Genomic DNA, 26,526 nt, shown 5'->3' on the forward strand with positions numbered 1-26,526 from the left:
TACTTGCACAACTAAGCCAGCATCATTAGAGAAAACGAAGTAACTTTTTGCACTGAAAATGCCCGGGAAATCATGACAAAGATAATGCAGTGATAACCGGAGGAAACGAAAAAACTTTTTGTGCTGAAAATGCTTGGGAAAAGTGAAACAAATTAATGAACTATCATCACGATGAAGATAGTACAGTGATAATGAGTATTAAAACTTTAAAAGCAAAGTACCGTCATGAGACAATTGGTGAGAGCTCTGTAGATCTTGACGCAGTCGCCCCTGGAGCCAGGGTCGTTCATCTTCGTATTGAGCACAAGTCGGTACTGGACCGTGGCCATGACCAGCAGCTGGTCCACGTGGGGGACCAGCTGCTGCCAGCGCTCCTGGTCTGTGCTGCAGATCACTTCGTCCAGCTGGCACAGCGCACGCACTACCACAGCTGGTGACGAGGAGCTCACCTGCCGTGGGTGAAAGTTAGGTCAGGTGGTGCGGCAAGTCAATGAGCATTGATGCTAATTATTATTGAAACCTTTAAAGGTGAGCATTAGTGCTAATTATTATTGAAACCATTAAAGGTGAGCATTAGTGTTAATGATGAGCATTAGTGTTAATTATTATAAACAAGTGAATGAACATTGGTCTTGTGAGAGGATATTGTTACCAAAAGATGTGTGTTATGAACAGGTTATCTTGTTCTACAGGTTGTTGGTCTTGCGAGCCGAGTCACTTTAACGCGAGACGAATCGCTCAACGGGAAATCAAGTAGAATGATGTACAAAAAATCCTTCACAAATTGAAACCACGAAAAAAGAATGTAACATTACATCTTTATGAAATTAAAAAAGTTTTCAAGTTTATAGGTGGCAGTTTGTAGGGATCACCAATATTCGTTATTCATTTTCTTGTTCATTTATCCTCAAATAGTTAGCAGTCAGTGAATAACACACATTCACTTACAATGAATAATAACGGAATGCATTTTTATTTTAAGAAAATGTTGAATTTTCTTACCTGTGAAATGACAAGGTTGATGGCTTCAGATGCATCTTCAGCCTCCAAGTTGGCGTTGGTGCGACTCAGGGTAGTGAAGCCAGGCTGCGCCAACCTGAATAAGTGGATAATAAACGAATATTACAGATAAGAAAATTAGCCTTTTATGAAGCAGACACATTTTTGCAGCGAAGAGTAATCATGAATGCAGCCCAAATGACGAGGCTAGGGCTTGAAATTCCAGAGTGAATAACAGCGTCACAGTGTTACAAACACCGCCACAGTGTTTCGAACACCGCCGGTGTTATGAACACCGTCACAGTGTAACGAACAACGTTACAGTGTAACTAACACCGCTACAGTGTTATGAACACCGTCAGAGTGTAACACCGTCACTAACGACGTTACAGTGTAACTAACACCGTTACAGTGTAACTAACACCGTTACAGTGTAACTAACACCGTTACAGTGTAACTAACACCGTTACAGTGTAACTATAACACCGTCACAGTGTAACTAACACCGTTACAGTGTTACGAGCAAACATCAGCCACATGCAGTGGTCACTCCCAACAAACCTGGACGTAAGTGTCGGGCAGATTGTATTGAAGTTCATCAAGGAGTTCAAGTCAGGGATAGACTCCACCTCCACCTAAAATAAAACGAAAAGTTAATATAAAATTTAATAAGCAAAATCGTGTATCTCTATGTTTGCACGAATAGGGATAATAATAAGCAGAACATACGGTATACATCACAACATGCGTCCATTTCGCCGCTTGATTGTATTTGATTCATTTCAATTTAAAGACTAAACCAAGAAAAACATTATCGTCTCATAACGAACAGGGAGCAAGCATAAGGTAAGGCCTATGGAATTATTAAATGCGACTTTCAGGAAATTTTTACATCTACTAGTCCAATAACAATCATGATTTTTCCGTGGTGTTGTTAATAAAATTGAATAAATGAGAAAAACAGTCTTAAAGGATGAAAGTAACAGTCGTTTCTCATGATCACAGCTGTACGCGACAAGGAGCAGAACGTCTCTGATGCTAACGCCGTACGGTGTGCAAGATTGTCGAACCGCGATACAGTCTACGATTTCTCGACATAAACGTGAACATTCAACATTGGTACTTTGATATGCCTGAAGCCTGGAGGAATAATAATCCTTGTTGATATTGAAGTTTTGATGGAAATCTGAACAAACCATGATCGTTTCATTGTTAGGAATGCAGTTCTGACGGGAGACCAGAACAAACCTTGACATGTCGTTGACTCGTTGTCAAGTTTAAATCTTAGTGAAAAGATCTAATTAACCTTGATTGGTTTGTTCTAACCTAAACATATAATTAACCAAAACATCTAATTACCAAAAACATGACAAACCATGATCGGTTCATTGTCAGGAATGCAGTTCTGATGGGAGACCAGAACAAACCTTGACATGTCGTTATCAAGTTTAAATGTTAGTGGAAAGATCTAATTAACCTTGATTGGTTTGTTGTCATCATCTTCTAGCAGTTTCTCCACGACGCTGTAGTCGAGCGTGAAAGCAGACTTATTAGCGCCAGAGTCGCTGTTGTTGCTTGGTGCACGCTGTCTGTACCTGAAATATTAGAAATATATTGAAATTCACAAAAATAACATTTTTTGTTACTAATAATTTAATAGTTACTAATTTATATAAATCAAAATCAGCAAATAATTAATTTAATACATTTTCTCATTCATGGTATCCATTTTTTATACAAATGGGAAAAACACCTTTGATAGATCAGGCGAATATCGAACCAATGAAATTTGCCAAATATTAATGGTAGTAAAAAATGCAACAATAAACTAGTCACTTCAAAGCGCGTAGACGCAGCTAGAAAGCGTGATGAAATCACCAAGTTACAAACGAAAACATTATTCAAAATTTAAAGGGAACGCAAATTCGAGGATTCCATTATTTTCACCATAACATGTTATTAATGTGAAGTGTTATAATACTGTGATGTGATAATATAATATTATCACATCACTAACGGTATTTAAAATAGTCCAAATAAGATACTAAAGGCCAGTAATAAATCCTATAAAGAGCCTTTACGAATGTAACTCATTTTAAAACTAGTAAAAAAAACAAAGCGAAGGCTATTCACAGTCGGTCTTGTCACAAAATATTTCCATAGAGAACAAAGACTATAATATTCTAAACACAATGATCTTTTCAAAAATGCTCTGTAAAAAATGTTAAAAAAGTAATCTTTATTACAAATTGATTGGAGAAACTCAAATTAAGATAATAACATGATTATAAAACCCAATTAAATCGTGGTTCTTATAAGGTTAGTCCAGCTTCGATTGGGCTCTTCTACCTAACGATATTACATTAAAATAATCGAAAATTAACACTATCAAACCACTCAGATAACAACTTCATTGATCAAAGGATTAGAGAGAACAAGAAATACAGGACTATATAAGAAAAGGAAGCGTATAAACAGCTTATATTGAGTCGTAGAAGATATGAAGGAACTGATAGCACAAGCGTTACGATTTTGGGCCATACAACGATGGCACTTAGACAAATGGATGGGTAATATGGTCCAAATAATGACACGTTCTCACCCACAGCATGAGCAGAAACTGGACGTAGTACTAAAACGCCCCTTTGTTGGGCCTAACTGGTTAAGGATGACACACACTATGGCAAAAAAATGCCTAGCTATTTAGACAACGTCTCACTTATTTCCATGGGTGTGGAAACCTCAAAAATAGAAATATTGAGCAAATAATCGGTTATATAAATCTTTTCTAACAAGCATTCGTCTATGTACATAATGTACTAAAAAAATCAATTCAGAAACACAGAGTGTTGCAATTTTCCGACGTCGCTTGGTCCCACGTGGTAAGTGGAAGAAGGAAATGAGCAACAATTGAGATCAATACACACAAATTTGGCCTAAACTCCTCCGAATTTAGAAAAAAAATCAAACCCACACCATAAACAGGGATTTTAAAAATACTTAAGTGAAAATTGTTTACGTATTTGTTCAGTAGTGATAACTATACCATAAACAATTATACCTTTCACAGGGAAGAAAAAAGAAAAACCTTTTAAAACAAAAAAGATCAAGTTAAAAGCTAGAAGCTGATTCACTGTAACAGTGTGAATAAGCAACTTCAATGTATCTGAAAACTACAAGAAAGTGTTAACGAATGTCGTCATATTAAACCAATAAGGACAGAAACATGAGAATCAATTCAGCGAGTATTCATATACATAATTTCTTTAATAAAACTAAACTATCATCTAAATTCTAAGTCGAAGCGTGAAATGAAAAGCATGAGTTTCCGAGATAAATTTAAATTACGAAAGTCCGTCTTAACAGCGTTATTTACTGACAAAACTTCAGATTATAGTAATTTGTAAATGATATAAGAAATAACTACGAAAAATGTGTTTCCTTCGACTCCAGTGACACCGAGTCATGGAGGGCGCCGATTTACTATAAAAATATCAATGCACATAGAAACGCCAATCTACACTTCTCTATATTCTAAACAGACACGCACTCAATATACTGCCTATATTTGAAGCCAACAATCGAAGAGTGAGTAGGAATACCGTATCACACGAATGAAAGCCAGGGCATTAAAATTGGTCGAGGCAATCCAGGGATTTGAGACCGAATATCAAAGATGTTCTACGTCCAATATACAGTATTAAATTTTCGTTTTTACGTCCAAATGTGGGAGAGAAAAAAGAATTTGTTTTTGGACTGAATCATGTCCCGTGAAAGCTGAATTACTCAAAACCGGTCCAACAGCAGCAAATAAGCCACGCGAGAGTTACCCACAGGCAGCTGGTGTTGAAATAACGTTCATTAAACGTTCTTTCGACGAAATAAAGGCGTAATGACCGTTGTTTCAACGTCATTTGTCAGGAGGCGGGTAAAAGACAGTGTTTTGAAATTTTTTGGGAACGTCCAGTCGTCCACAGATGAGGAAAAGAAATGAGAGTCAGGCTTGTAACAAACTTCACATGTAATTGAGTTAATTGACGAACATTATTGTTGGAAATTAGTTAGGGTTTGGAAATGATTACACATGCTCAAGATGGGTGTGGACGGTAAAATTTAATAGAAACGCCATTTTAAGGGAAAATCTGCGAGAGGCATAGTCTGTCTTGTCCAGTAGCAATCACTAACCGGTCAACCAGATAACCTTGCAATAACTTGGCTTTTCCAACATACAATACTTGGAATTGGAGTTCCGGAATGTGAATTTAACGATAAGGATGCTCACCGTTACGGGGTTCTTCAGTGAGACAAGGGAGCAATCCTCATTTACCAAGGGAAAGGTTTACATATCAGGAACAGAAATTGAATCTGCTTGTAAATCGGTTTGGAAGAGCAAGGAGTCTGTGGAATTCCCACTTACCATTGCCTTTTACCATTACCACTGCCAACATAACTTAGTGACAGCTGTTTTTTAATTGCCTCTCGGAGTCAATCTTCCTAGCGCAAAACTGAAAATTCTTCGCACGTATAGATTCGAATAAAATTCTGCAAGAAAACTTATACTACAAGGAACCTGATTGTCCGCTCCGTGTTGCAGCTTAGGACAGTCAAGTAGCAAGGAACTAGGAGCCATTATTGGGGGTATTAGGCAACGAAGCTGAAAAATATAAATATGGCCATTAGATGATCACGCGGGACAGTCGCAGCAACACACGAGAGACACAGAGCTGTAGCCTCATGCGTCACGCACGCTAGGGTAAAGCGAGATAGCAAATCGCCAAGTAAAATAGCTTGCCGCTCGAGTTGTGGAGACGTGACCGTGCGATGCAGCATAGCAGGCATGACGTGCTGCTGATGTTGTTGATTGTGGAGGTGAAGAGGAGCTTGGTGGATGTCTACTGGCGGATTGACACGTGAAGGAGGACGAGGAAGGCCAGGTCGGGAAACATTTCTATCCCGAGCAATTCTACCAATTCTTGTAGGTCTCGGATTTAACATTTCTCGATCGTAGTTATCCATGTCTTGTTGGTAGAGCGCGTCGTCTTCACCGAGAATGAACGACAGGGAACGAGAAATACGACGAGCTTCTATAAACGCTGGACTCTCGGTACGGCAGCGCAGTTGTCGCTGGATCCACGAACGAGATTCCATGTCTTGAGTGTCGTCTTGGTCGTAATAAAGCTCATCCTGACACGAGCTCGACGAGTAGTCTGAATACGGACTCGACAACTGCCGGTCGCTGTCGTAAATGTCTTCTGTCGAGTCGAAGCGCGGAGGATTGTCCAAGCAATCATAGGAGCGAGCTACGCCAGGTCGCCTATGGAACCAGGTTAGCAACAAACTTTTTAGCGTGCTAGGTCTGCAGTTGACGAATACAGCTGGTCCCGTTAGAACTAGAACCTTAATATTTAGACAGTAATGAAGACGTCAGATAATGCAAGAAAACAACTTCGTCTACTCAGCTTTATCGGAAATATTTCTAAGATGGGCCAGTAATTATGCCCTAGGCAGATTACGCTTTTCGTAAAAATTATGAAGAGTGTGTACCTGTGCAGCTGAGTATGAACCAAACTCTCGGCACAACAAACTAACAATGTTATTCCAACATTAATTTTTGCGCTGCACGATACATTTCTGTTACTCAGAAAAAGAAATGTTTTTTTTTCTTTTTTAACGTGGACGGAAAGGCACTCAACCACGTTTGAAAATTTCCATCCTAACCATCAAAGCTAGACGGATGGTTAACAAATGGCTGATTGTTATGCAGGTGATTAGATTAACAGGCATGGTCTGAAGATTGCAGAAATACTCATGCCGCAGCTCAATTGTTTTCACTTCTTGTTATCTTTACGAGATACAATACATTATCCGAACCGAATTGAACCATTGCACATATACAAACAATAGTACAGAAAGCTATCGAGCTTTAAACAAACCAACTGACAAGAACTTTGTAAAGTCAACAAAAAATATTTTACTCCACCTCTGAAGGAGACTGTTAACGTCTTGCCCAGCCGCAGCGTTGCTCTCCAGTGCCGCGGCCGCCCCACGGGCCAGGGGGTTAAACTCGCCAGCTGGGGACGGCACGACGCGGTTGCCTCCTCGTGGGGCGCCGCCCCCACCGCTGCGCACCGTCGGCGTGAACTCCACGGCAGGCGTAGGCAGGGTAGGCTCCTGGCGGTTCTTGCCGGCTTGCTTGATACGCTCCTCCAAGAAGCCCATGTCTTTGCTCGATAACTGCGCGGGTATGGATATGTCAACTTGTGGTACTTATGTAATGAAGATTAAAATAAATGTTCTAGCACGGATGAGATAATTTTTAACGTGATCAATGAAAATTAAAAAAACAGTGCATGCATGGATAGTGACAGCTTGTAACATGTGAGTATAATGAAGATGAAAAAAAATGTTCATGCATGGATAGTGACAATTTGTAACATGTGATCAATGAAAATCAAAAAAATATAACTCAGTACTCACTGCAGTGAGTGACAGAGAGCGCATTTTCTCGTCGACGAAAACGTGTGAAGTCACGGACGGACAGACAGACGGACGCATATGACGAGCACAATAGCGCCTTTTTTCATAAATGAGAAAATGCGCTAAAACAGTTCATACATGGTCCATGGATAGTGAGAGCATGTAACATGCAAGTAATGAAGATAATTCAAAGTTTCCGTCTTGGCTCGACAACAGCACAGGCATGCACATTGACAATGACTGAACGATTATCATTCCATAAAAATTTCGGATAATTGAAATGATACGGTCTATCATTGTGATAAATGACTGAATGAAATTTTTATATTTGAAAACTATTTTCAATCTAAGCAAGAACTTTTGAATTAAAATTAAAAACATAGGAAAAAAACTGATGTCCATTACATGGAGCTATGTGATAATGTCAGAGTTCAATATCTTAGAATCTCTTATAAGTTAGAAAAATTATGAAACGGAGTTAGAAATTGATATGAAACGGGACCACCAAGGTTATTTAGAATTTTATGATCAATCAAAAGGTCAGAACTCTTTTAGTTTTGACTCGTTAACTTCTCAATAAATCCTAGCCTCAACGAATAAACTAATGTCCTGCTATTCGTGTCGTAGAGGGCACCCCAGTTCAATTCATTTCACACTTGCACTTTAATTTCCATTCACATCAATTATCCCACTAATCTATGTCATTACTAATAGTTTGATTACCATCCACTTGCTGTTGCTCCTGAACAGTCACCTGATCCTTAATTTTGCTTCTGCTTCAATGAAGCACACTTGTACATCACCTGTCCAATATATTTGTAGAGCTTCTCGCCCTCAATGAAGTACACTTGTACTAGTGCGTTAAGTGCTGCGTTGCGCACAACTTTGTCCTTGTCGCTGATCTGCTTGGCGATATCCTTGAGGGCGACGGCGGGCGAGGGCTGGCACACCGTCATGCCTGCGTGCCTGATCAGGTCCTCGAGCGCCTCAAGGCACTCTGCACACAAAATACTAGTAATGTAACGAAGTTTTATAGAATTTACCAACTAATTCATGAAATTCACTATTTAATTCACAAAATGCAGTAATTAATTCACAAAATGCAGCAATTCACAAAAAGCAGTAATTAAAACAAGAAATGCATTAATTAAACCAGAAATTTTGCGGTAGATGAAGAACACAGATACTTCGTGAGCAGCAACTCAGAATTATGGAAGAAATCATTATAACCTAGAGAAATTATATCATTATATGGAAGAAATCATTACAAGATATTTAATTTAGTGAAACAATTAGGCTGGTCAGGAGATTCCTTTCGTCTACTGAAGTCTTACCGGCTCGCTGGCGTGCGTTCTTGTTCTTGAGACCCTCCATGAGGTACGGAGACACTTTGCTGGCGGGGTAAATACGAACGATGAGACGCACGATGTTGCGCGCCGGGCCTCTGATTCCGTCCTTTGGATCACCAAACTGCGGGAAAATCATGTCTGTCAAGTCACAATGCAATTAAATCCATCAAAGGCAAGTGTTATGAAGATAGATTCTCATTAATATAAAAATACATTGAATTAAATAAAAGTGAAAATTTTGGGCAAAAAATAAAGTGAAAATTTTGGGCAAAAAATAAAGTGAAAATTTTAAGCACATCTTCTAAATGTGCAAGCATTTTTTCTTCTAATTCTTGAAATGAGGCAATTATTTGCCCCAAGAACCATTTTAAATGGTCGAATATTAACAAAAACAAGAATCTCTGGCTAACTTGCAAATCATTTCTTGCTATTATTTTGCAACATCACTGACTGCTTCAAGGGAAATCATGTGCCGCCATATTACGGATATTGAGATATATGCTAGTTTACGTGATTCTATTTTTGATTTAGAAATACGCGTAAACATTTGTAGCAGACGAGTGGTCTGAAAAGTCATTCCTTTTTGCGGTAAACAAAGGCACTATCAGTTTGAATAACATATTATCAAAGTCCTGCATATAATATACTTATGGCTTTGACTATTTGTGATCATTTCATACAATTACCTCACGAGCAAAGACCATAAAATTCTATGAAAATTTGATCATTTTTACCTTCTGAACGATGAAGGGAAGGAAAGAATAAGCCTCAAAGTCCATGAGGCGGTAGCCGTCGTCAGAGAGATACGTGAAGACATTAGTGAGATATTCCATGGCCTTCATGATCACAGAAGGGTTCGTGTCAAAGAAACGTAAACTCATCCAGCGCAGGATCATGTCCAAGTTGCAAACGCAGGCCTCCAGGTTATCTGCCAGGTCCTGCAGGCAGAGGATGATATCAAATTCACCAAAAAAACATTAACATTTGTAACTTATGAAAATTTCACAAATTGCATTTTCAAGGCAGAATCACACGTCAGTTCATAAGAATTCAATAAAGCAATAATGAAGGCTAGCAATTTTTTTTCCAAAATTTTACTGACAAATCTCAAAATGCTAAAACAACAAGATGGTATTGATTGAATTATTGGTCAGAATGTAAGAAAGTATGATGGCGATGGCTGCCAAGCTTCATTATGACTTCTCAAGTTAAATAAGCAGTGCACACATTATTAGATCTTTAGCAGTGTCTACGGGAACTATAGCTAAACTTATTGGCACAGTTGTTGAAACTAAACTTGTTGATACTAAACATGTTGGTAATGAGGCAGTCTTACCTCATTGAGGGCGTCAATGCTCTTCTTATGGAAGTTGAAGTCTTTATGGAACATGTTGGTGATGAGGCAGTCTTACCTCATTGAGAGCGTCAATGCTCTTCTTATGGAAGTTGAAGTCTTTATGGAACATGTTGGTGATGGCAGTCTTACCTCATTGAGGGCATCAATGCTCTTCTTATGGAAGTTGAAGTCTTAATGGAACATGTTTGTGATGAGGCAGTCTTACCTCATTGAGAGCGTCAATGCTCTTCTTATGGAAGTTGAAGTCTTTATGGAACATGTTGGTGATGAGGGTCCTATTAAGACCAGCCGTCATCATCTGGTCATTAAGTTGTGTGATGAACTCTTGACGCGGAGTAGTGAAGTCCCAGCGCAGCACCTTGAGCTTCTGTTCGTCGGACGCGCGCTGTTGCTTCAGGCCATTCACGGGCAGTAGCGGCGACGTGTCCTGGTCATCGCCGCCTTTACGACTAGAAGCCTGCGAGTAACAATCAATTTTATAATCACATTCATTCTCTTGGTAAACTCTAAAAAGAAACTCGAAAAAGCTTTGATTTTCATTTGATTTCGGCAAGATTTAATAGAATTATTTTTGGTCGGGTTGAAAGAGTAATAGATGTTTGTTTCCACAGCTGAATGACAAATATTATGGTGAGTGTTAATTCCGAAGTGCCGAAAAAATTCAATAACTAATTCAAAATGAATAATCCACAGGAAATTTGTGTAACACCAAATAAAGGTTTATTCCATTCCCATGAGGCGGTGACAAACCTTCAATAGAATTAAGTATAAGCAAGTATGAGTATGAACAAGCATAGGGAAGATCAAGCCTAACTTCATAATCTGACATAATAATAATATTCAGCCGATGAGTTATAGTTCATCGAGATAACGTTCGTGCAAAAAAAAACAGCGGTATATTCGTCAAGAATTGCAACTCAAAGGCTTACGGGAGGAGCTGTGGCGGCACGAGACGGTTTTTTGGCAGCGGCGGCGGCGGGAGCCACGGCGCCACCGCCCGTCTGTGGGCGAGCCATTTTACCCGCTGTTTTAGCGGGTGCCTGTCGAGCGGCGGCAACCGTGGGTGCAGGCTTGGCGGGGAGACTGAGGCGAGCCTTGTCGAGCGTGGCCATGAGTGCGTTCTTTGATGCGGGCTGCGAGCATGACACAAATGAATAAACTTCCATCAATAAATCAGGCAAAACGTCCATACAACAATATTGATACAGTCTCAACAATAAATTTTGAAAAAAGTCGTAACAATAGAATTGAAAAAATGCCTAAATAATAAAATTGTAAAAAAATTGTCAGTTGAATAGGCATAAATATTTCTAAGCTGCAAGAAGCTATCTTTTTAGGGGCACCAAGACTAGGGGCTAGGTGCATCACACCTTCACCCTAGAAGCGTGTTTGATTAGCACATTGTATCCGAGGTAACATCACATTGGTACATCACCTTGACCCTTGACGTGTGTTTCAACATCCCCTCGTATTCAAGGTAACATCACATTGGTACATCACCTTGACCCTTGACGTGTGTTTCAACATCCCCTCGTATCCAAGATGACATCACATTGGTACATCACCTTGACCCTTGACGTGTGTTTCAACATCCCCTCGTATTCAAGGTAACATCACATTGGTACATCACCTTGACCCTTGACGTGTGTTTCAACATCCCCTCGTATCCAAGATGACATCACATTGGTACATCACCTTGACCCTTGACGTGTGTTTCAACATCCCCTCGTATCCGAGGTGACATCACATTGGTACATCACCTTGACCCTCAACGTGTGTTTCAACATTTTGCATCCGAGGTGACATCACATTGGTATATCACCTTGACCCTTGACGTGTGTTTCAACATCCCCTCATATCCGAGGTGCAGCATGAAAGGCAGCACGGCTTCCGTCGCAGCTTTACGCACTTCAGCGCTGCGGTCCTCCAGTCCAGAGTAAATATGGGGCACATAGTTCCCTAAGTCTTCTTTGTTGAGGCTCTTTGGAGGAGCTGAGGAAAAAAAATTAGCTTCCATTATAAAATTTTCAGCAAAATACATCCCTGCAGTTATCATTCTTACTCCAGACGTGAGCTACCGGAGACAATTTGCTCCTCAGGGAGCAACTTCATGTACTACACGTGAAACACATATGCGTGAAACACATGTGCGTGACACACATGTGCGTGAAACACATGTACGTGAAACACATGTGCGTGACACACATGTGCATGACTCACATGTACGTGAAACACATGTGCGTGACACACTACTTCACAAGTGAGTCATCACTTATATGCATATAAATTATTAATTCATATGTACGGTCAAGGCTATATGTACCATATGCAAATTATTAATTCACATGTAACACACTGCTTTGTTCAATTTTTTTGACCATGTACACAAGATATTACTAGTGATGATGCCACATCACTAATGATACATCATGATCATATATGGACCACGCACACTAGATTTACCAATGATGATACATTATAATGAAATATAGACGACGCACCCTAGATATTACTAATAATGACATATGATAATGAAATATAGACGACGCACCGTAGATAATACTAACAATGACATATGATAATGAAATATGGACGACGCACCCTATATATTACTAACAATGACATATCATAATGAAATATAGACGTCGCACCCTCAGTAAGCTGCTGAGCGAGCCACGGGAAGAGGGCGGCCTTAAGGAAGACAGTGCCGCTCTTGAGGGCGTCGACGCAGGTGTCGCCCTCCAGCAGCTCCTTGGGCTTGGCCTGCTCCGCCCACGACTCCAGCACCGACTGCGCTGACGCTCGCACGTTCACCTGAATTCGTATTAAGCGTTAATGTTTCTAGAATATTACAACCATGAAAAGGATAAGAAATTGGTATAGGTAGCATTAAGGTTTATAGAATATTATTGTATCCAGGAAAATTATGAGAATAAACTTTTGCTGGAAGAAAAATACTAATAAAACGGACAGAAATTTAAATTATCCACAAGGATATAAAGCAATGAAAAATACCATATTTCCGTCGGAAAGAGAGCTAAAATAAAATGTATAGTACATTGTTGAAAAAATAATTTCAGAATATTCAATATATTTCATAAATATAATAGTACTCCATAACTTCACGAATTGATCAAAGTTTCCTTAACCTTTACGTCTCCCAGCAGGAGCAGCACGCATATTATAACAGTGCGGATATTTTTATTGAATATAATACTTAATTCTTCGTTGAATACTTCATTATATAACAGATAGCTGAGGCGTTCTTTAACCTTAGCATCCCCCAGCAGAAGCAGCACTCCCAGCATAACAGTGCAGGTCTTTTTTTAACATAATACTTAATTCTTCGTTAAATATTTCATTATATAACACAGCTCGGGCTTTCTTTAACCTTAGCATCTCCCAGCAGGAGCAGCACTCCCGGCATAACAGTGCGGTTCTTTTTTTAACATAATACTTAATTCTTCGTTAAATACATCATTATAAAACAAACAGCTGAGGCGCTGAGGCGTTCTTTAACCTTAGCATCCCCCAGCAAGAGCAGCACTCCAGGTATAACAGTGCGGGTGTGGCGGGAGCAGTGTGGCCCGGCAGCGGCGGCGAGCTGCCCCACCACCTTGAGGGCCTCAACCGCCAGGTTCTTGTTGGTGTCGTTGAGACGAGCAGCGAGGGCGCCCGGCAGGTCTCCCCAGTCCGCAGTGATGAACTTTGCTGAGCTGATCACGCCGGAGATCTTGCTGAGTGCCTCGGAGCGAACCTGTGGCAAGTATAACGTACATTTTATTGCGTTTATTTCAGGCGAACCTTCGAAATAAAGATAAAGTAGTGAGCACTCAGAAGAATTATTGTGTCATTGCTGAGCGCCTCAGAGCGAACCTGTGGCAAGTAGAGAGTTTTTTATTGTGTTCATATCACACGAACCTGTGTGAAGCATTACGAACATTTAATTGTGTTCATTTCACACGACCCTGCCTGTGTGAAGTATAGAGAAATAGAGTGTTTAATTGTGTTCATTTTACACGAACCTGTGTGAAGTAAAACGAACATTTTATTGTGTTCATTTCACACGACCCTGCCTGTGTGAAGTATAGAGAAATAGAGTGTTTAATTGTGTTCATTTTACACGAACCTGTGTGAAGTAAAACGAACATTTTATTGTGTTCATTTCACACGACCCTGCCTGTGTGAAGTATAGAGAAATTGAGTCTTTAATTGTGTTCATTTTACACGAACCTGTGTGAAGTGAAACGAACATTTTATTGCCTTCATTTCACACGAACCTGTGTGAGGTATAGAGTGTTTTATTGTGTTCATTTAACACGAACCTGTGTGAAGTAGTGAACACTCAAAAGAATTATTTTGTCATACTGTCCAAAATAGACTCATTTCCTTACCGACAGCACAAGCACGGAGCAAACGTAGCACTGATATGCTTCTCTACTGCTATAAACTGGGTCAGGATGACCCAGATAAGGGCAAAAAGTGCATCGCCATTTGAACAAAGACTCACTCATTTATATCAGTGATTTATGGCCTGAACAAGAAATGGGATTGCTTGGACATCAAATGGATTGCTTCAAGTATTCTATACAAGCAGCTTAACTAGACAAATGTCAAGGTTTGTTCTCATAGTCTGGGTCCTGATGTTAACAGAATCTTTTAGTGATAAATGAGTGAAAAACTACCTGAATAATTGACTAAATGCTTTTATGAATCATTCAAGTTTTTTGTTGAAATGAAAGGCAGCATACAAGGAATATTCAGAAAAAATAGCATCACTAATCACAAGTAACGTTTAGGCCAAAACTTAATTAATTTAAATTTTATATTCCCATCCTAAAGGAGTTATTAACATTAAAATACCGAAGCAATCCTAGCATTGAACTTAAAAACGAGTTTTTGTTATCGAGCGCGACTAACCTTCCAGTTTTTGTCAGCGAGCTCAGCGATGAGTTCGTCAGTGACGAGGGCAGCGATGTTGGTGCGAGGGATGAGGTCCTGGACGTTAGAGTTCGCCACGTCCTCACTAGTGGGCTCGTCTTCCTCCCCGCCCTCATCATCGTCGTCCACAGTGCCGCCCCTGGCGCCCCCAGCTCCACCCCTGGCGTCCCGCCCAGCCCCACCCCAAGTGCGCTGTTTACGAGTAGGTGCAGGCGCTGTACGTCCTTTGTTCTGATGGAGATTATACGAGTATAAATAATTGAAAAAATGCATTAATACGTGAATAAACGATTGAAAAAACGCATCAATAAACTTGAAAATATATCAGTGGCGGGGGTGAAAGAAAGAGGATCACAGTGCACATAACTTCCATTAGGAAAGAATGTTATTAGAAGGCAATCTATAATCTTCAGGATTATAGGATTGTGAAGGCATTTTAACGTTTGGTTCTTTGCTTGGTTTTTCCGCTAAATTGATAAGAGATTCACCGACGCCAGTGTTCATGGTGTAAGATGTAATATAACACACATCCAGTGAAATTAAGATATTAATTGCATTATTCAATTTATTGTATGTTAATGATAGAAAAGAACGTAGTTTCACCACAAGGAATTACAAAACAGACAATGATGCAGCAACACACAGAAAGCAAAGCAACTCTAAAGCAATTGTTCTGTCGACAGTTAACACTGACCAGTTAACTCTGGCAAATTCACAGAACAAGAAAGTATATGATAAAGCAACAGAAGTTCAAGTCGCTCAAAGCGACGAAGCTCAAGCAAAGATAGATGCACTAGTTTGCTGCTAGTTAAACGACGTGACTTGGCACATTTAGCGATGCACTTATGCCCTCATTTGGGACATCCTGAACGAGTTTGACTTGAAAAAAAAAAAAATGACTTGGAGAGTTATTAAAAAAACTGTTTAGTGACAGCTCGATAAGCCACACAGTGGAAAGTGACGCAGTGATGTAAGCTAGTACAGAGATGAGAGCTGGTACAGTGATGTAACAGACGCAGTGATGAGGGCTAGTGCAGTGATGCAACAAAGCTGCTTGGTAGCAGAAAAGCAATGCGTCACGATTGATAAGCGGTGGTACATGTAAGCATCACTAGTGGCACTACTACGAAATAACGTAATCAGAGATGCGACGAATGTGTTGATAGAATGAATCAGCAGTCACTCCACGCGTTGATGGTATGAGTTGTATCCAAATTAAAGCGAGTGATGGCATGGATCTTCATTCCATAAATAGATACCGACAGAAAAAGCATTAAATCTCACCTGAGCGTAGAATCGAGCCAACATCATTGTTTGCTATACAAAGGAAGAAGACTTAAAATAAGTGACTGCAGCAAACAGCTGTTTCTTCGAGACAAATAGTTGTTAGAGCGTGAACGATGGAATTTTAATGCGGTCGAGGGAAGACGTTCATTGGTTCTCGGCTTGAATTATATACCATGGCCTTGTCCAAATATGTTAGTCAAGTGCAAACTTTCGGCGTGTTAAACAAAACTGAGCAAGATTTTTTTTTAAATCGGTATGAATTGTCGGATTTTAAACATCAAATGCAGTTCTAGAACTTGATTCAAGCAAGAGCATTTGGAGTTTTAATCGTAAATTAACCCGTTTATATTAACAACAGAAATAAGGCGTATCATGTTATGTAACCTCAAACTTCCAATCCTGAAAACACGGCAATATATTAAAACAACACATTTTAGGTACCGCAAGAAAATAAAAGCTCAATCTTAACAATTCCTCCATTCACCTTTTCAATTACGTTAACATAGCAATAAATTCAGACGGGACAATCACATGCGAAAAATTAACCCGCTTAGAGAACAACACATAAGTTTTCCCTTCCTCAATTTCTGCACTATACTACAAAATTCAAATAGAGGGAAAATTTAACAGTGTCAGAGAAACGATCACGCAGGAATTGTTCCTCTCCTGACCTTCTCGATCTCGGCATCACTCTGCTGTATTCAAATAGAAGGAAAAAAATTACATTGTCAGGTATCGATCGCGCAGGGATTATCCCCCAAATAGAGGGAAATATTTACAGTGTCAACCTTCTCGATCTCGGCATAAAACTGCTACATTCAAATAGAGGGAAAAAATTACAGGGTCAGAGAAACGATCGCGCAGGAATTGTCCCCTACTGACCTTCTCGATCTCGGCATCAATCTGCTATATTTAAATAGACGGAAAAAATTACAGGGTCAGAGAAACGATCGCGCAAGAATTGTTCCCCTACTAACCTTCTCGATCTCGTCATCAATCTGCTATATTTAAATAGACGGAAAAAATTACAGGGTCAGAGAAACGATCGCGCAAGAATTGTTTCCCTACTAACCTTCTCGATCTCGGCATCAATCTGCTGTAGGAGGGCAGGCTTCTCGTCCTCAAGGAAGGTGCGTAGCGCAGGTCCCATGTGCAGGTGGATGACACCGCACAGAGACACCGCCGCATTACGCACTCCAGGGTTGGTGTGAGCGAGGCCTTTCTTGATGTCAGCGATCACAGACTTCGGCTTCACGCTATCAACAACAAATTCATTATCATAAACCAAACATATTTAACAAAATATTAATAAAATATATGCTATATTAGCATCAACCCTGAGGTTGGTACAAGCCAGGCCATTCTTCATGCCTTGATCAGTGAATTTGCTTTCAGTTCACGCTTTTATAAAACGTATTCATTTTGAATATAACTAAAAAACGTAATAAGCATATTGATATACCTATATACTAGTACATTTAATTACATTATTTCCCTAATTCATCGATTAAGTTTCCCTAATTCATCGAACAAATTCATATTACACATGATAAACAGTACCTACTTTATATTCAATAAGAATTATGAATAGAGAAGGAAAAAATATACCTAACTCAGTACTCACTGCAGTGAGTGACAGAGAGCGCATTTTCTCGTCGACGAAAACTTGAGGTCACGGACGGACAGACGGACATGGCGAGCACAATAGTGCATTTTTTATAAATGAGAAAATACGCTAAAAAGAATTTCGAGCAACTAACATGAGACCGAAGTCGGTGACGGCTTGCGCGAGCCAGACCAGCGCCGCCTCCTGCACCTTAGGACTCTTCTGCTTGAAGGCGAGCGTCGTGACTTCAGGACCAAGCCACTCCAGCGACACGGCCTCAGCCATCGCTGTGAGACAGCTGCTTGCCAGCGAACCGTTCTTTAGGTCGCCCAATTTATCAACCAGCTCCGCCAGACATGCCTCGCAAGACGTCCTGTGCAAGTAAAAAGCTGTTACAGTTTATATTATACAATTATATTATAGCATAACTTGGGTCGCCCAATTTATTATACAATTATATTATAGCATAACTTGGGTCGCCTAATTTATCAACCAGCTCTGCTAGACATGCCTCGCAAGACGTCCTGTGCAAGTAAACAGCTGTTACAATTTATATTATACAATTATATTATAGCATAAATTGGGTCAACCTAATTTATCAACCAGCTCTGCCAGACATGCTTCGCAAGACGTCCTGTGCAAGTAAACAGCTGTTACAGTTGATATTATACAATTTTATTATAGCATAACTTGGGTTAACCAAATTTATCAATGACTTCCAAAGACAGGTCTTAAGTTATGTCTTATGCAAGTTAACTGCTGTAATTTACGCCCTCAAATAATTATATTATAGCATACTACACGACACGAGTGCGCATGTGAGGTAAATAACTCATCTAACTCATATCGTATTAATAATTTAAAGTGAACAACTATCATTGAAAAGACCAAGAGAAACATGTTTTTGATCAAGAATCATATTTTCATTAAAATAAACCTGCCAAAACTTGTGCACCGCACGAAACCTGTTAAGAATCTAGCCAAGATAACTCAAGACGCCACTCACCGCGAGAGCCAAGATATCGCCACTCACCGCGAGAATTTCGTGTTCTCAGCGAGCGTTTGAATGGCCGTGATCCTGAGTTTGAGCACCTGGAAGTTGTTATCCTTCAGCCCAGGCTTCTGGACGGCGATGACAAGCACCATTGCCTGGCACGGAGCGTTTGTGTCCATCTCGCTCACGGCCTGTTAAAATCATTATACATGAGTAATTCCCATGGAAAATTATGATCTGAAAAAATCTGAAAAGGACTAGAGAAACCACTTTTCATTTCAACGACTTCAACGATCTTACAGAAAGTGTATTACAATTAAGATTATTCACACTAATTTAACCCGTACAGAGAGAAAAATCTGAAGCTGTTATATCGTAGTTTGTGAAAGACTGACACTTAAATCGATTTATTGAAAGAGTTAAATGTATCAACTACAAGCAGTTTATCACAAAAATATTTATTTTGGCGGTACACAAAAAATGCGGTTGCCGAGCTCTGGCCGCCACGTTAGTCATGACAGCAGGATAACACAGACAGCAACAATAGAGCACGACTGACAGCTACAATAGACCACGACTGACAGCAACAATAGACCACGACTGACAGCAACAATAGACCACGACTGACAGCAACAATAGACCACGACTGACAGCAACAATAGACCATGACTGACAACACCAGTGGACTGACAGCACCAGTGGACTGACAGCACCAGTGGACTGACAGCACCAGTGGACTGACAGCACCAGTGGACTGACAGCAACAGTGGACTGACAGCACCAGTGGACTGACAGCAACAGCAGACTGACAGCAACAGCGGACTGACAGCAACAGGGGACTGACAGCAACAGTGGACTGACAGCAACAGTGGACAGACAGCAACAGTGGACTGACAGCAACATCGGACTGACAGCAACAGTGGACTGACAGCAACAATAGCGTCCATTGCAGCGAGGCGCTCCTTCCAGTTGGGGTCGGCGAGCTGGGAGACGACGGCAGCTCCCAGCACCTCCCCTGCGGCCTCCACCGCGGCCTCTAGCACCATCTCCGCCTCCTCCACCACCGCGGGGCTCTTGGTGGCCGCGCTGCCCCCACCACCAGCTCCACCTGATCATAACGTTCATGCTTAATTTCAACGTCATTTGGGAGAGTTAAAGCCAAATAAATTGAATTTAAAATAAATTGATGTCAAAGAAAGAGCCCAATGTGTACGATATTGTTACGTTACAATAATATACTAAGTTATGTTATGATATTGCGTTACGTTACAATAAAACGTAACAGTAGCCTACTGTGTACACTGTACATTATGGAAGGTAGTGGCTAACTATTGCAATTGTGGAGGAATAAAACTAAATAAAATAGTAATAGTAATGACATTAATCACATGTCATTAGTATTGAATTCATTTGTTAATCAAACACACTGGACAAGTATATAAATGGAATCAACGTGTTCGGTGCATAGCCTTGATTACAGTAAAATAGTGTGATTTGTTCTATTGACTATTATACACATTTGATTGATGATAAGACAATGCATTTTTAAAATAACTTTCAGGGATTCAATCCCAGAAAGTTAATAATTCAATTATTCAAACTATTGAATTGAGTTTTGTTTACCAGGAGGCTTAGCCTTGCGAGGGGGCGCCTTGGCAGGCGCGGGGCGAGCAGCTGTAGCGGCGACACGTCCTCCGCTGCTGACAGTCACGGGCTTACTGGGCGCCGCGGCGGGGGCTGGCTTGGCTTTAGCTTTGGCGGTTGGTATCTTCACCTTCAGCTCCACCTTCTCACTCGCCTCTTTTATCTAATGATAATAAAACAATACTTATTATATTATTTACTTTAAAAGTTGATAGCTGTATTGTTAGCTTCACGTTTTCATTCGCCTCTTTTATCTAATGATAATAAAACAATACTTATTATACTATTTGCTTTAACAGTTGATGCTGATATATTTATTGTTAGCTCCAACTTCTCACTCGCCTCTTTTATCTAATGATAATAAAACAATACTTATTATATTATTTACTTTAACAGTTGGTACTGATAGCTTTATTGTTAGCTCCAACTTCTCACTCGCCTCTTTTATCTAATGATAATAAAACAATATATATTATATTTTTTACTCTAATGGTTGATAGCTTTATTGTTAGCTCCACCTTCTCGCTCGCCTCTTTTATCTAATGATAATATAACAATATTTATTAATTATTTACTCTAACGGTTGATAGCTTTATTGTTAGCTCCACCTTCTCACTCGCCTCTTTTATCTAATGACAATAAAACAATACTTATTATATTATTTACTTCAACAGTTCATAGCATCACTTTCACTTCCACCTTTCCATTCGTCTCTTATGTACAAAATCCGTTCAATTTATTTCAATCAAATACCGAGCTTCTGTATTGTTGAGAATCTTTGGATTATGAACCATCTCAACCAAAGCGTGCCATATTTTTTGCAAATTATCATTCTGCCTCTGAGGATCATCTTATTGAGCAAGCCATTAAATTAAGGTTTGATAAATATTATAACCAACCTTCTGCATCTTGAGATTATCCAAGTCCCCCAAGAATGGCATCAACAGTTTCTCCCCAACCACCTTCAGGAGCGCAGCGAGCGCCTCTGCAGAGTTGTCTCGAACAGTTGGATCTGAAAATTAAGCACAGTTAGGAATATATCATCGCCCTAAGGTAGTACTTTGAGAAACATTGCTTTGATAAAACTAGCAAATTAACCTTTACTGTTATGCTAGGTACAAAACAGGATAAATTAATGGAGAAAACTAAACTAGCTTTACCTAAGGTAGTACTTTGAGAAACAATGCTTGGATAAAACTAGCAAATTAGCCTTTACTGTTATGCTAGGTACAAAACAGGATAAATTAATGGAGAAAACTAAACTAGCTTTAATACCATTATGCATTCAAGTATTGATTATAGCCTGTTTAAATTTGATGTTCTGAGTCAATATATAATTACGTCAGAGTAGAATTATTTTTATATGTATTGTACAATTAACAAATATTGGATAATTCATGTAAAAAAGGAGTTGAAAACTAAAAAAGGTTTTGCTTGAAAGCATGGATTTTGCAATTCCATTAATCAGAAGTAGGGCAAGCAACATCAAATTTCACGAGAACATATGCATTTATAAAATGTCTGACTGCGAGTCATAGGGTTTTCTCATCTCCTTATTTATTGAAAACATAAAGGAAGTTCTTAACTGGTTCATTGAGGGTCAGCAATAAATATGCGGCAAACGTCATGTGTTTAATTATTCCTTTCCTTACTTAACTAAGCAATTTAAAGGAAGTTCTTACCTGATTCATTGAGGGTCTTCAATACGTCTGTGGTAAAGGTCATGTGTTTAATTGTTCCTTTCCTAATTTAACTAAGCAATTTAAAGGAAGATCTTACCTGATTCATTGAGGGTCTTCAATAAATCTGTGGCAAAATCATGTGTATAATTGTTCCTTTCCTAATTTGACTGAGCAATTTAAAGGAAGTTCTTACACGATTCATTGAGGGTAATAAGTCTGTGGTAAAAGTCATGTGTTTAATTGTTCCTTTCCTAATTTAACTAAGAAATTTAAAGGAAGTTCTTACCTGATTCATTGAGGGTCTTCAATAAATCTGTGGCAAACGCCTTGATCAGTTTCTTGTTGAGGATCGTTGGCGTGCAGTAGCAGAAGCAGCGACCGAGGAACGCCGCGGTCTCGGCCTTCACGTTGGGATTCTTGTTGCCCAGGGCGGCAGAGATGGTCTCTTGTAAAGACTCCAGTGATGTCTGTACAAAAGAGGATGTTATTTACATAGCGAAATAATTTACAATCTTTGTATTCACTCCAGTGATGTCTGTGCAAAAGAGGATGTTATTTACATAGCGAAATAATTTACAATCTTTGTATTCACTCCAGTGATGTCTGTATATAAGGATGCCTCAAAAACAAACAGGAAGCCGTGGTGAGGCTTTTTGTGACGCGATTTCAAGTGATCATATATGGTAACTTACCCGTGAAAGGGTTAAATTTCTATGAAGTAAACAAAAGTGATCCATACATTGAACTTTGATTGAATTATTTTACTCAGAAAGTCATCTAAACTTAAATGATTATGGTAGGGAATATTTACTAGCAGGCTTATTCATTGTAGAAATAAACACTGATGTGCAGTAACAAGAGGCTGCTCTTGTTTCATTATACTTATAATACTTCAAATAAACTTTCACGTTATTTGTTTTGATCCACGTGTAAGCGTAAGCCAGACTGCATAATTTACAACATTTAAATTGTATCAAAAGTAGCTACAGTTGTACATAAGCAGTCTAAAATAAAGAAAGAAACAAAAAAGATTTGTAAAAGAAACAAAAAAGAAAAAAGATAAAGAGAAAAGAAACAAATTTCTTAACCATTCCAATTTGAACAAAATTAAAAAAAATGCAACAAAAAATTCATTAAATATAGAGAAAACTCACACATTGATATATGGCATCAACAGCTTCCCTAAGCGCAGTGACGACATTCATTTTCTTCTCCTTGAATTTCTCGAGGATTGTTTCAGTGCAAGCAACAGCAAACACGGAGAACTTCTTCTTGAGGCCGGCAGCGAGCCCAGCGATACATTGACCAGACAACGCTACGATCATCACGTTCGTATCTTTGGCTATAATCTGGAACCAGAACAAAGGTTAATTACAAACTTATTATAAGTTATATAAACTCAAGGCGGTTTTGGAAATATTCTGCCACAAAAGGACGTTTGTTATAACGTTATTACAAAATTAAACCAAGTCAATCTGCAACAAAAGGATTTTTTATAACGTTATTACAAAATTAAACCAAGTTCAATGTTGAAGGGTTCACCAGCTGTACGATCACAAATTCATCTCGAATATATTTGCGATGGGAAGGTCCATTACAATTTTCAGCTTCAAAAGACTAAATAGTGAAGTTTGTCGATCTGCCACAAAAGGCAGATCGACGTGTTATGACGTTATTACAAAATTAAACCAAGTCAATCTGCCATAATAGGACGTTTGTTACCTATAACGTTATTACAAAATTAAACCAAGTCAATATGCCATAATAGGACGTTTGTTATAACCTTATTACAAAATTATACCGAGTCAATATGCCATAATAGGACGTTTGTTATAACGTTATTACAAAATTATACCGAGCCAATCTGCCATAATAGGACGTTTCTTACAACATTATTACAAAATCTTACAACATTATTACAAAATTATATTAGTCTAGCTGGTAGTTTTTAGGAGCTTATCTGAATAGTGTAACTATATAGTTTGTAATAAACTGGATTTGAATTAATCACCATCTGTGCGTGGCTGAACCCACCTGCATTGGATGTAGAATTTGTCGTCATTCAATACTATTATAATAGGCATATGGTTACCATTAATATTCATATATTATTCTAGAGAAGCTTACCTTTAGGCAATGGACATCAATTCTTAAACTTAATTGCTCAACAATGTGGCTTGATACGAGAATAAAGAGTGATATAATTGTTACAAGTGAAAATGAAAGGAAGACGCATTAGTCACACAATTTCAACAGGATTAAATACCCCAGGTTACAATGAAAGAAAGGCATAGGTGCCAAAAAAGGTCAAGGTGGATAAGCAGAATTACTTTTTTAAGTGCTTTCATGAGGTCATGGTAGTCTCCGTTCTCCAGTTTCTGATGCTTGGTCAGTGGCAGCAAAATCTCCATGGCCTCTTTGCGGTCTTGCCATTTCTTGGCTTCAAGCTGAAATTTAATTCATCTTCATTTGTATAAAGTTAGAGAAAAGCAGGAAGAAAATCTGGTAAATAAATATCCTGCAGCGAAATAAGTACAGAAGCAAAGTATAAAAGGATTTTTTTTTTGTAACCATTCAACTGAGGACTTTTATAACTTACAACTTTGAAAGTAAAAAAATTGAAAACTTCAAGAATATTTGGATTTTCAAACAAACGACATAAGCATAAAAACTATATTCTTGAGTTGCTGGAAACAATTAGGTACCTACGTTACAATGATTTCAAATTTCCCTAAAAAATTATTACATTTTCTATGAAAACTATGTTCTTGTGTAGACGTGGTTATAAGAAAGTATGTTTGAATGGCATATATTTGTTGATTATGAAGGACAGCAGTGTACACGCATCACCTTTTCATAGAAATCTGCAGGCAATTGTGACAGGATGTCCACAGGGTCCATGAGGTCGACAGGGTCAATTTCGACAGCCCCATCAGCCTCATCTGTAGCCATGTTACACAAGTTAGACAATAGCGAGTCATTTTAAACTTGCTCTCGTTAATAATTTATTTATATGAGGAATTATTGATAAAGTGGTAATTATGAAAAAAGTATGGAATGTGGATAAAGTTCAAATTTTTCAGAAGAAATTCATACAGGAATGGCGACTGACCTTCTTCGTCTTGGCCAGCATCTTCATCTCCTGCTGCCGCCATCTTTTCCTTCAGTTCCTGTTGTGAACGTAGGAAGCGAGTTTGTACAGCCTTCTCACCGGCAACTTTTTCAAACTCCGTCTCAAGCTCCGCAACCTGCAACATCAACCATAATTATTGATTTAAACAACAGGCGCCATACTATCAATAACAGTTATGAGTTCGCAACTTCCCATTAGTCTGTGACTGAAGTCTTGTAAAGTTAAACCATCTAATCGCAATGAGAAATCAGCCGCTACGTGTTCTTGAGAGTTTAGATTGTAGTGTGTCAGTAAAGATTTTGAAACTGTAGTTGAATAGGGCAATAAAACGAATTGGAAGAGAGGATAGGCAATGATGTTAATCAAAGATGGGGAATACTACAGAACTGATCTTAGGCATCAGAATTTGAGATAACTAAATCGTAGCAAAGAACTAATGGAGGCCAATATTGTGCTTTATATCAATCATCAAATTATTGATCAAAAATTCAATGAACAATCATTTGATTGGTCTTATTGACTAAGAACATGCAAAAATATAACATGCTAATAATATTAACAACAAAACCTACATAGAGGTTTATATATTTACCAAGGAATACATACTCAAGACCTAGGAAAAATGTTCCAATGTATTAGATATTTTTTTAACCCTAATCTTAGCCGACACTAAGTTAAGCCCATTTATGTACATTTGCAAACAATTGGTGTAATTGTCTGAAGCATGATCACCTGCACAGGCTTGAGGGCCGTGAGCTGAGGCTTCAAGGCATCACCAATCCAGCGATACATCTCCACCATGAGCTTCTTGCCCTCGTCTCTGACGTTCTTGTCTCGGTCTTCTAGCAGCCTTGGAAACTGCTTTACCAGGGGCTTTGGTGCCATAACCTTTGGGCCAAACTCTCTGAAAGGAAAAATATGGATCAGTCAAAGCAATAAAAACTAGGTACAGTATTCTTCTTTTAGCGCATCACATCTATTACAAGGATTGCCAGATTGCCATCATCTTTGGAGCCATAACCTTTGGGGCAAACCCAAACTCTCTGGAACCAAAAAA

General features: G+C 39.0%; 1 protein-coding gene across 1 annotated transcript in view; it reads right to left on the reverse strand.

Moving 5' to 3' along the window:
- Positions 1–26,526, reverse strand: part of LOC108667935 (cytoskeleton-associated protein 5) — a 42,561-nt gene that overhangs the window by 8,189 nt on the left and 7,846 nt on the right. Inside the window, exons 4-30 of the mRNA XM_018155040.2 lie at positions 26,202–26,373; positions 25,449–25,584; positions 25,187–25,278; positions 24,667–24,783; positions 23,491–23,685; positions 22,623–22,803; positions 21,554–21,666; positions 20,634–20,817; positions 19,940–20,118; positions 19,050–19,201; positions 18,171–18,389; positions 17,483–17,666; positions 16,408–16,440; positions 15,103–15,354; positions 13,703–13,939; positions 12,834–12,996; positions 12,005–12,174; positions 11,112–11,315; positions 10,388–10,639; positions 9,560–9,763; positions 8,811–8,946; positions 8,280–8,473; positions 6,980–7,233; positions 2,477–2,594; positions 1,561–1,634; positions 1,003–1,096; positions 222–449 (exon numbers count right to left, since the gene is read on the reverse strand). Of these exons, the coding sequence (XP_018010529.1) occupies positions 222–449; positions 1,003–1,096; positions 1,561–1,634; positions 2,477–2,594; positions 6,980–7,233; positions 8,280–8,473; positions 8,811–8,946; positions 9,560–9,763; positions 10,388–10,639; positions 11,112–11,315; positions 12,005–12,174; positions 12,834–12,996; positions 13,703–13,939; positions 15,103–15,354; positions 16,408–16,440; positions 17,483–17,666; positions 18,171–18,389; positions 19,050–19,201; positions 19,940–20,118; positions 20,634–20,817; positions 21,554–21,666; positions 22,623–22,803; positions 23,491–23,685; positions 24,667–24,783; positions 25,187–25,278; positions 25,449–25,584; positions 26,202–26,373 (4,537 nt within the window). The remainder of the gene's footprint in view (positions 1–221; positions 450–1,002; positions 1,097–1,560; positions 1,635–2,476; positions 2,595–6,979; positions 7,234–8,279; positions 8,474–8,810; positions 8,947–9,559; positions 9,764–10,387; positions 10,640–11,111; positions 11,316–12,004; positions 12,175–12,833; positions 12,997–13,702; positions 13,940–15,102; positions 15,355–16,407; positions 16,441–17,482; positions 17,667–18,170; positions 18,390–19,049; positions 19,202–19,939; positions 20,119–20,633; positions 20,818–21,553; positions 21,667–22,622; positions 22,804–23,490; positions 23,686–24,666; positions 24,784–25,186; positions 25,279–25,448; positions 25,585–26,201; positions 26,374–26,526) is intronic.

Source organism: Hyalella azteca, unplaced genomic scaffold (assembly GCF_000764305.2).
Source record: "Hyalella azteca isolate HAZT.00-mixed unplaced genomic scaffold, Hazt_2.0.2 contig14662, whole genome shotgun sequence".
Classification (NCBI taxonomy): domain Eukaryota; kingdom Metazoa; phylum Arthropoda; class Malacostraca; order Amphipoda; family Hyalellidae; genus Hyalella; species Hyalella azteca.